This window comes from Gopherus evgoodei, unplaced genomic scaffold (genome assembly GCF_007399415.2).
Source record: "Gopherus evgoodei ecotype Sinaloan lineage unplaced genomic scaffold, rGopEvg1_v1.p scaffold_34_arrow_ctg1, whole genome shotgun sequence".
NCBI lineage: Eukaryota > Metazoa > Chordata > Testudines > Testudinidae > Gopherus > Gopherus evgoodei.
Window position 1 is genome coordinate 3830100 of NW_022060016.1, and position 11410 is coordinate 3841509.

Consider the following 11410-nt stretch of genomic DNA (forward strand, 5'->3'; position numbering starts at 1 on the left):
CCCCTGCTGGCTGGCCTGCTCTGATAGCAACACAGAATAGCACCAGCACCGAAACAAAACACTCAAAACCAGCCAACCCTACCAAAACAAACCTCTCCCCAGCACATGTGGGAGAGAGAATGAACGTGCTGGCACAGATGTTGGCCATGTCGCTTAGTGTCTGACTGAGACGTGTCCAGAGGTGGTGATGACGGCCGGGGTAAGATCAGAATAGAATGAAATCGAATCCCCAGCCCTCGTTAGAACAGACTCACCAGAGTTAGTTAGAATAGGACAGAGCGGAATAGAATAGGCTTACCAGTGCCAGTTTGACTAACTTAGAATGGGAGCTGGTCGAAAACCGAAATTTCTGTTCTGCAGAGAATTTTTTCCCACCCCAAAGCTGAAATTTTCAATTTCCCGCAGAACAAAACCCCCAAATCCTTTTGACAGGGGGGTGATTGCTTCTCTTTGATCCAATTAGGTGAAAAAGCTTTGCTTCGAGAACGTCGATCCCCTTCTAAAAGACTATTAAATACAATCCGTCCTGTGCCGTCATACGCACGTGAGTGGGATATTCCAGCTGCTCTATTCAGAGGATGCAGAGGTTGAAGGGGAAGGAATCGAAGGGATCTCACGTTGCAGCAAAATGTTTTTACTGCCCCAAGCAAGCGGATATGATCCAGTTTGACTTTATCCTGTTGGAAGATTTCGTGGCAATGGACACAGTCCTGCAAAATGTTTGGATTTCAATGAAATCGCTTTTTTTGGACAGCAAACTATTCTAAGGTGCTCACACCTCCCAGAATCATTTCATTCTACCTTTCAGTTTTCTCATCTGCTGGCTGGATCTGCTCCAAGGTCAGCTCTTCAGGGCAGATGCTGTCTCCTGGTGATGTGCTTGTGCAGCACCAGCACGTGGGGGCCCCACTCCAGGATTTGGGACCCCCGAGGGAGTATGGCAATACAATCAGTGTTGCTAGTTCCCAACCATCTGATAACCTTCCCGGTTTTACATTTTTCTAACACCAAAGCAACCTGTATCTTAAGACGGGGGGAGGGATAGCTCAGTGGTTTGAGCATTGGCCTGCTAAACCTAGGATTGTGAGTTCAATCCTCAAGGGGGCCACTCAGGGATCTGGGGCAAAATCAGTACTTGGTCCTACTAGTGAAGTCAGGGGGCTGGACTTGATGACCTTTCAAGGTCCCTTCCAGTTCTATGAGATAAGTATATCTCCATAAGTATATCCTTCCATGGTGAAGGGGCTCATGCAAGGGCCTAGAAAGTCAGAGAGATGCCCGCCCCACCCCCAGCCAAAAGTTGCCAGAGCACTCTGCAAGCCGTGTGTCCAGGGATTGCTTCCCCTGTCACTGGCATGCAGCCATCTCTGGGGTGGGGTGTGGTAACTGCAGAGCAGCACAACACAGCTGCTTAGGACTGGAGGTGAAGAAGGATCCTCGGTGCAATGGAAACCTCAGGGGAGACTTTCAGGGAGGCCAAACAGGAGCGTCTGAGTTGGACTATAGCCACGAGACACAGGGTTGGCATCTCAGCGTGAGTGAAAAGTGGATTCCCAGCCTGCAGATGCCTGATCCCCACTCCTCAGCATTCTGGCTGGCAGATCACCGATCCCGAGCCCTCGCTCCAAGCCATGCAGATCCCAGGCCTGCTGGACAGCAATGAATGATCCTTTCAGTGTCACCAACCCCAGGAAATCCACTCTCCCTGCAAAATGTTTAGACTCTTGGCCAGTGCGAGGAGCTGAGAGCCGGGAGGGAAGAGAGCGAATTAAGGGGCCCTGCTGGGTTCATACTGCTGGAACATCAGAAACCGCAGCTTTCCGGCTCCTGCCCCCAGCTCCAGGGGAGCCGGGGCTCAGCTGGGAACCGGCGCAGTGCCTGGCTCAGGCTGCCCGAGATGGCAACCCGGCTCCTCAGGCTGTGGCCAAATGTGCCTGGCTTTTCCGACTCCTACCCAGACAGTGCATGGGCATTGGCACAGCCTCACACTGCTCTGAGAAAGGCCAGCTCTGGGCTCCCCATCGGTCACTCGGGGAAACTGAGGCAGGAGGAGCTGCTGCAAGGTCACAGCCCAAGACGGGGGCTGAGCTGGGGATAGAACTCAGCCGTCTGCCTCCCAGTCCTCTGTTCTAAACACTAGACCCCACTCCCCACCCCACTGATGGGATTGGAAACCCCCCTCAATCCTTATCCCTGACCACTAGACCCCGCTGTCACCCAAAGGAAGCTAGTTCACTTCGTCTCCAGCAGCGAGACATTTATTTCCATGAGTGGCAGAAAGACCCCATTAAATGACCCAGATCCGCAGCACCTCGGTGGCTCAGCTGGGACACACAGATGACAAGAGAGCCCTTGCAAGCCCACCGGGATTGGAGATCCTGGCCTTTTCTCCTCCGCTCTGCGCTCCTGTGCTCATGCCGTCAGGCCTGATCGCCAGATCCTTCATCCTGTGCTATGGGGCCTGCCTCTATTCTGGGGTCTGCCTGGCTCCTAGCATCAGTTAGAGCACCCTCAAGGCTGCTCCAACACATGTTCACCCCATGGGCTCTGGGGGCCAGAGAAAAGCCACAGTGCAGGGTGCTCCAGTCAGGTCCCCGATCCGCCTTGTATGCCAGGGACTGGGAGTAGGACCCTTATCCCATCTGGGCACTGACTGTGGGGGGACCCCCTGCACAGGGGAGATTCTCAGAGGTCAGTTTCCACCCACCTTCAGGCCCATTGCAGTGCCAGCATGGGAAGCTGAGGAGGAGGGGACAGGGGTGAAGATGAGGAGGGAGCCTGAGGGTGCCCTGGGGCTCCTGTCTCGGCAGGGCTGGGAGGGGTGGGCAGTGGAGCCCCAGCGGCACACAGGGGCTTTCTGCTGCCATGTTGTTTTTTCCAGCAGAGTGGCCGGCACCCGCTCACACAGGCTCCATTCAGCCGCCCAGTCTGAGCAGCCACCTCTGGCAGCCCCCAGCCAGCCTGTCCCTGGCCAGCCCACTGCACAGGGCAGCCAGCACAGAGCGGGTGTGGGGAGTGACTCAGAGACCAAGCCCTAGGGGGCGAGGTGGGTGGGGGCAGGTGTATATATGGGGAGAGATTCAGTCATAGATTCCAAGGCCAGGAAGGATCTCAAGAGATCACCTAGCATGAGACACTGCGTAAGCCAGGCCAGGGAGCTGCCTGAATTAATCCTTCTGTGCACTAGGGTGAATCTTAGATAGATAGATAGATAGAGGGGGTGTATGGGGATAGATAGATAGATAGATAGATAGATAGATAGATAGATAGATAGAAGGGGTGTATGGGGATAGATAGATAGATAGATAGATAGATAGATAGATAGATAGAGGGGGTGTATGGGGATAGATAGATAGATAGATAGATAGATAGATAGATAGATAGATAGATAGATAGAAGGGGTGTATGGGGATAGATAGATAGATAGATAGATAGATAGATAGATAGATAGATAGATAGATAGATAGATAGATAGATAGATAGATAGATAGATAGAGGGGGTGTATGGGGATAGATAGATAGATAGATAGATAGATAGATAGATAGATAGATAGAAGGGGTGTATGGGGATAGATAGATAGATAGATAGATAGATAGATAGATAGATAGATAGATAGATAGATAGATAGATAGATAGATAGAAGGGGTGTATGGGGATAGATAGATAGATAGATAGAGGGGGTGTATGGGGATAGATAGGTAGATAGATAGATAGATAGATAGATAGATAGATAGAGGGGGTGTATGGGGATAGATAGATGGATAGAATGAGTGAGTGAGTGTGTGAGTGTATGGGGATAGACAGAGTGAGTGAGTGAGTGAATGAGTGTATGGGGATAGATAGATAGATAGATAGATGATAGATAGAAGGGGTGTATGGGGATAGATAGATAGATAGATAGATAGATAGATAGATAGATAGATAGATAGATAGATAGATATGGGGTATGGGGATAGACAGATGGATCAATCTCATTACTTGGGACTAAGGGTCAGTCAAGGCAGATTCAGTCTCTGGTCAGATGCCCAGAGAACAAGGAAGGGGTGGCCCTGTCACTCCCATCACACGGACAGAAGTGACCCCTTTGAAGATTCAGGGGAGCTGGGCCTTGGGGTTCCAGCTGAGCCAGCTGCTATCCCCTCCCCCAGCACACACCTGGGCCAGGCCTTGCCCCCGAGCCAGGGTGCCCAGCGATTAGTGATTAATCAGGCTGGGGCGGGCAGATCCCGGAGGGGCCGCCCACCTGCTGGGGCAGCGTGGGTGCTGTGTTTGCCAAGCAAACTGTCCCTGCGGTCGTGGCCCAGGCCCAGAGGGGTCTGGGGACAAAGGTCCCCAGATGGCAAGAGGCAACATGGAGGGCACAAGGTGAAGAGGGGCTGCTGCCTCAGACCGGGGTTGGGGGAGCTCCAGCCTCAGCCCCACCTGGAGTGGGTATGCCCGCTGGGGAGAAGCCCAAGGCTTCTGGGGGCAGTGGTGGGAGAGCCCAGCTGCCCCCCCACTGCCTGTTGGGGCTGCGGGGCATTCAAGGGCAGAGTGCTCGAGGGCTGGGGGTGACAAGGCCTGGATCCCGTGGTGGGGCTGGAAAGGGCGGCAGCTGGACCCCATCAAGGTGCTTGGAGGCGGGGGGGTGGGTGGCGATTGGGACATAGGCCCCATGGCAGGCCTGGGACGGGTGTGGGGCTGGGCTGGGGGTGGGGCTCATCTCCCACACTGAACCAGGACCAGCCCCAGCTCTTCCCCATCCAGTGACTGGCCACCCTCCGTGGGGGGCATCGTGGGATGGTGGGTGTCTGGAATAACTTGGTCTGATCTCTAGGTCTCCCCCTTGGCTGTCAGGCCACACCCTGTCTCTCCCCGCTGGGTAGGGGGACCTCAGTAACCCCCACTGTGATGTGGGGACACTTTCTAGTGTTTTCCCCCAGCCATGAGAGCTGCAAACATTGTGGTGAGGCTGGGATGTCACCCAGGTATTTGGGGCCAGGGCCCTGCCCCGTTGGCCTCCAAGAGTGTGGCTGAACCCCTGGAGGGAGCGGCTGGGCCAGGAGAGCTCGGGGTTAGCGGAAGGCTGTGTGGTTAAAGTCCTAGGTTAGGATCCAGATTCTGCCTGTGTGACCATGGGAGAGTCATATGCTACTTCAGGGCCCTGTCTGTATGGGGGGGGGAGCACAGGAGAAAAACCTCCCTTTGCCTATATGGAAAGGAAGCTCTTTGGGGCAAAGGACAGTCTCTCACCCTGTGTCTGGGCAGTGCCCAGCACAATGGGGCTCTGATCTCGGTCACTGTGTGCCTGAGCAGCGCCTGGCATGATGGGGCCCTGATCTCAGTCATTGTGTGTCTGGGCAGCACCTGGCACCACAGGGCCTGATCTCGGTTACTGTGTGTCTGAGCAGTGCCTGGCATGATGGGGCCCAGATCTCAGTCATTGTGTATGTGTGCAGCACCTTGCACCACAGGGCCTGATCTTGGTCACTGCGTGTCTGGACAGCCCTGGGTGCGAAAGGACCCTGAACTTGGTCACTGTGTGTCTGGGCAGCGCCTGGCACGACAGGGCCCTGATCTCAGTCACTGTGTGTGTGGCCAGTACCCAGCACGACAGCCCCTGATCTCGGTTATTGTGCATTTGTGCAGGGCCCAAACTGATCTTGGTTGCGAATTCTAAATGCTCCTGTCATGCAAATAATAATCATAAAATGTGCACCCAAACTTTTTGGCAAACGTTTGCAGAAAATCCGGTTGGTTGGTGACCCAGTCGCTGATCAAACAAGGGGATGAATGAGTTCACAGAGTGGAATTTACCCTGGGGATACACAACCACTGACATGCACTCTGTGTCGCGGGGAATCTCATCGTGAGACAGTTATGGTCCTGATCCTGATTAGTTGTGTCTAGAGCTGGTTGGGATTTTTTTAAAAGGATTTTTTTTGGCAGAAATGGCTTTTCCTTGATAAAAGTTTGGCATATTTTGACTTTGCAGAAACTGCAAATGAAATATTTCCTTGCAGGTTAGTTTGACATTAAACTGCCTTTGCTAATATCCTGTCATGCCTCATGGGAGTTGTAGTGCAGATCCTTCATGTCTCCATTCTCTCCTGTTGGCCAGGCTCCTTGGATGGACTACTTCTCCCATGGACCATGGTGTCCTCTGAGAGCGAGCCAAATGATGCATCATGGGAATCATGAATCTGTGGTGAACCATGGAATATGCAGTACACCCAGGAAGTTCAGCCCATAGGGGCATGAGGCACAGCTCCTATCACAGATGCACTTTAATGTCAGACCAATTGAAAACGAAACATTTCCTCATTTCCCAGTCAACATTTCTGGAACGTTTCATTCCATGAATATTTTTGCCATATTCGATTTTTTTGGAGAAAAATCAGATGTCAGAATATCGGAATTTCCTGCAAGACAGAAACTCTGATTTTCACTTGGCTCTTCCCATGTAGCTAAACCGCTATGACAGTGGTGTCATTGTAGGCCGAATTCACCCGACTCCAGCTACATGCGTGGGGAGGTACATAAGAACATAAAAACATAAGAACGGCCATATTAGGTCAGACCAAAGGTCCATCTAGCTCAGTATTCTGTCTTTGACTGTGGTCAATGCCAGGTGCCCTAGAGGGAACAGAACAGGTCGTCATCAACTGATCCATGCCCTGTTGCCCATTCCCAGCTTCTGGCAAACAGAGGCTAGGGACACCATCCCTGCCCATCCTGGATAATAGCCATTGATGGACCTATCCTCCATGAACTTATCTAGCTCTTTTTGAACCCTGTTATAGTCTTGGCCTTCACAACATCCTCTGGGAAAGAGTTCCACAGGTTGACTGTGCATTGTTTGAAGAAATACTTCCTTTTGTTTGTTTTAAATTTGCTGCCGATTAATTTCATTTGATGACTCCAAGTTCTTGTGTTATGAGAAGGAGTAAATAACACTTCCTCATTTACTTTGTCCATACCAATCATGATTTTATAGACCTCAAATGTATCTCCCCTTAGTCATCTCTTTTTCAAGGTGAAAAGTCCCAGTCTTATTACTGTCTCCTCATATGGAAGCCGTTCCATATCCCTTGTAAATTCTTCTGTTCTTTTCTGAACCTTTTCCAATTCCAATATATCTTTTGTGAGATGGGGTGACCACATCTGCATGCAGGATTCCAGAAGTGGGCACACTATGGATTTATACAGAGCAGTGGTCACCAACAGGTAGATCATGATCAACTGATTGATCGTGGAGCCTCTCACAGTCGATCTCAGTCCTCAGTCTAGGGTTGCCAACCCTCCTGCAGCCAAACTAGGAGATCGGCTGCTAACAGTCTGGCAGTGCAGTGGGGCTAAGGCAGGTTCCCTGCCTGCCCTGGCCCCTTGTCGCTCCCAGAAGCTGCCAGCATGGGGGATCTCTGTGTGCTGCCCTCACCTCCAGGCACTGCCCCCACAGCTCCCATTGGCCAGGAATGGGGAACCGCAGCCAATGGGAGCTGCAGGGGCAGTTCCTGTGGAGGGGGGCAATGCATGGAGCCACCTCCCCCTCCCCCCAAGAAGCCACAGCTGGACATACTGGCCACCCAGTTAGAGCTCACACCCTGAACCCCTCCTGCACCCCAACCCCCTGCTCAAGCACTGAGCTCCCCACACCCAAACTCCCTCCCAGAGCCTGCACCCTATCCTGCACCCCAATTCTCAGCCCCAGCCCTGAGCCCCTTCCCGTATCCCTCCCACATCCCAACCCCCTCCTAAAGCCTGCACCCCCTTCTGCACACCAACTCCCTGTCCCAGCCCGCTCCCAGAACCCACACCCTGCACCCCAGCCTGCTGCCTGAGCCATTAGCCCCCTCCTGGAGCCAACACTCCGCACCCCCTCCTGCACCCCAACCTGCTGACCCAGCCCTGAGCCCCCTCCTGCACCCAAACTCCCTCCCAGAGCCCACACCCTGAACCCCAATCTGCTGACCTAGGCTCAGCCCAGAGCCCCTCCCACACTTGAACCTCTTGGCCCCAGCCCAGAGCCCACATCCCCTCCTACACCCCAATTCCCTGTCCCAACCCAGTGAAAATGAGTGAGGGTGGGGAAGAGTGAGGGACAGAGGGAGGGGGGATGGAGTGAGCAGGGCGGGGCCTCAGAGAAGGGGCGGGGAAGGGGCATGGCCTCGGGGAAGTGGTGGGGCAAGGGTGTTTAGGTTTGTGTGATTACCGTAATTTCTACATTTTCTTTGAGGTAGATCGTGGGTTGCACTTAAATTCAAAAAGTTATCTTGTGCTTAAAAAGGTTGGAGATCACTGATATAGAGGTAATATGGTATTTTCTCTCTTATTCTCTATCCCTTTCTTAATGATTCCCAACATTCTGTCTGCTTCTTTGACGGTCACTGCACATGGAGTGGATGTTTTCAGAGAACTAACCACAATGAGGCCAAGATCTTTCTTGAGCGGTCACAGCTAATTCAGATCCCATCATTTTATATGTGGAGTTGGGATTATGTTTTCCAATGTGCATCACTTCTCATTGATCAACACTGAATTTCCTCTGCGATTTGGTTGCCAGTTGCCCAGTTTTGTGAGATCCTTTTGTAGCTCTTCGCACTCTGCCTGGGACTTAACTATCTTGAGTAGTTTTGTACCATCTGCAGACCTTGTCACCTCTTTGTTTACCCCTTTTTCCAGATCATTTATGAATATGTTGAATAGGACTGGGCCCAGTACATACCCCTGGGGGACATCACTATTTACCTCTCTTCATTCTGAAAACTGACCATTTATTCCTACACTTTGTTTCATATTGTTTAACCAGTTACTGATCCATGAGAGAACCTTCCCTCTTATCCCATGCCAGCTTACTTTGCTTAAGAGCCTTTGGTGAGGGACCTTGTCAAAGGGTTTCTGAAAATCTTAGTACACTATATCTGCTGGATCCCCCTTGTCCACATAGAATCATGGAAGATTAGGGTTGCAAGAGACCTCAGGAGGTATCTAGTCCAACCCCCTGCTCAAAGCAGGATCAACCCCAACTAAGTCATCTCAGCCAGGGCTTTGTCAAGCCAGGCCTTAAAAATCTCTAAGGAAGGAGATTCCACCATCTCCCTACGGAACCCATTTCAGTGATTCACCACCCTCCTAGTGAAATAGTGTTTCCTAATATCCAACCTAAACCTCCCCCACTGCAACTTGAGACTATTACTCCTTGTTCTGTCATCTGCCACCTCTGAGAACAGCCGAGCTCTATCCTCTTTGGAACCCCCCTTCAGGTAGTTGAAAGCAGCTATCAAATCCCCCCTCACTCTTTTCTTCTGCAGACTAAATAAGCCCAGTTCCCTCAGCCTCTCCTCATAAGTCAAGTGCCCCAGCCCCCTAATTATTTTCGTTGCCCTCCCTCAAAAAATTCTAGAAGATTGGTGAGGCATGATTTCCCTTTACAAAAACCATGTTCATTCTTCCCCAACAAATTATGTTGTCTGACAATCCTGTTCTTTACTATAGTTTCAACCAGTTTGCCCAATACTGAAGTCAAGTTTACTGGCCTATAATTGCCGGGATCATCTCTGAAGCCCTTTTTAAAAATTATCCTCAGATAATTATGATACCAATGCAATCTTCTATTTAGACAGATAAAATCTTGCAGCGAAGAAGTGTGTTATTTTTTTAATGATCTTGAATACCAAAAAAACCCCCCAACACACTAAAAATGAACCATCCACAAACAAATCCCTCTCTAAAGTATGATATATTAAACAGACTCTATTAACCCCTTTTCCAAAGCAAATATTTAAATAGAAAGCCATTTACAAAAAAAACCACCAACAACAAAAATCTAGAACAATTCCTCTCCCCGCACCAGGTTTTACAACTCACGGGGCCCAATTTGTCTGCGGCATAACTAATCACCTTGAACGTAACAGTGGAATCTTGCCATGTGTGGATCTACAGGGGATCACTTGGAGAAGCTCTTGGGAACTGTAACATTTCGGCAGAGAACTCCATATGCCTTGGGAACTACAAGGACTGCTCCCAGGCTCTGAGTCTGAGGCCAGGGGCTGGATGTACAGCTCTTCTGGGACACGTTTGAAACAGACAAGGCTGCGGAGGACCCTCCATTGCAGCTGAGCTCAGCAGCATCATTCTGGTAGCTAATGGCACAGAACCAATGGGTAGGATCTCATCTGGTCTGGTGACTGGCTGGCATGGTCTCCCAGGAGGTGGCCAGGACAAGGGGAGATGTGAAATGTGTTGACCTCAACTTGCCATTACCTTGGGGAGAGACTTTGCCCTGCTCCCTTGAAAGGTTTGGCGGGCCGGGGTGAAGGTGGGGAGGGGAGGGTATTTTCTACACCGAGAAAAGGAGCCCCTGGTCACAGGATGGCAAGGGGCCTACACAGTGCCCGGCACAGGAGCTGGTCTCTCGTTCCTTTCCCCATGTCATGCCTGGTGGACAATGGAAGGGAACGTCTTACACTTGGGTGGGTAGGTGGGGGAAAGGCATCCGCCCCTCGCCCCCGATCTCCACAAGCGGCCTTGGTTCTCCAGAGGGGGGCTATTACGAGGCATTGAGCAGGGAGCGGCTGTACAGGCTCTGGTAGTAGGAGCCGGTTTCGTTGAGCGAAGTGGCCGTCTCGTAGGCATGTTTGCCGTCCGGCGCAGGGGGCGAGCCGTAGCCACTGTAGGCCATGGCCTGCTCATAGGCCTTCAGGTCGATCTTGTGGCTCTGCTCGGAGGACATCAGGTTGGTGATGGAGAAGGGGTGATTGAAGTTGTACTGAGGGTCCATTTTGAGGTCGTTCGGGAGGTCCAGATTGGTGATGGAGGGGGGGAAGTAGTGGCTATTCATGGGCTGAGAGATGGGGGAGGCCTCGGAGGCCGGGGATGAACCTTGTACGCCAGAGCAGTCCAACTGGACCAGGCCCCTTTGCTCCTCAGAACCATGGGAGGCATCTGAGTGGCCTGACTCGGCCCCTTCGGAAGCTGTGTTGGGGCTTTGGCCTTCCTGGAGCCGCTCAGGGTGTTTGGGAGCCTGCTCCTGGTTGCCGGATGGCTTGGCGTTGGGTTTCTTGGCCTTGTCTTCGATCTTGAAGCGCTTCTGGCGCCGCAGGTAGCAGCCGTTCTCGAACATGTTGCCGGAGTTAGGGTGCAGGGCCCAGTAGGATCCTTTGCCAGGCTTGTCCGGGGAGCGGGCCACTTGACAAAGCAGTCGTTGAAGGAGAGCGAGTGGCGGATGGAGTTCTGCCAGCGCTGCTGGTTCTCCCGATTAATACGGGAAGAGGTCCATGATCCACTGGTAGATCTCGTTGAGGGTCAGCATCTTGCTGGGGGCCTGCTGGATGGCCATGGTGATGAGGGAGATATAGGAATATGGGGGCTTGGCATGAGTCAGCGTGCGCCGATACGACTTGTTGATTTCCTTAGGCCGGTTGATGCCTG

The 11410-nt window shown here is 52.0% G+C and overlaps 1 protein-coding gene and 1 pseudogene across 1 annotated transcript in view; both read right to left on the reverse strand.

The window, feature by feature from the left end:
• Positions 1-10440: 10440 nt before the first annotated feature.
• Positions 10441-11333, reverse strand: LOC115641422 (annotated as a pseudogene).
• Positions 11334-11359: 26 nt separating this feature from the next.
• LOC115641307 (symplekin-like) overlaps positions 11360-11410 on the reverse strand; it is a 4271-nt gene continuing 4220 nt past the window's right edge. The window contains exon 7 of the mRNA XM_030544354.1: positions 11360-11407. Coding sequence (XP_030400214.1) covers positions 11360-11407 — 48 coding nt within the window. The remainder of the gene's footprint in view (positions 11408-11410) is intronic.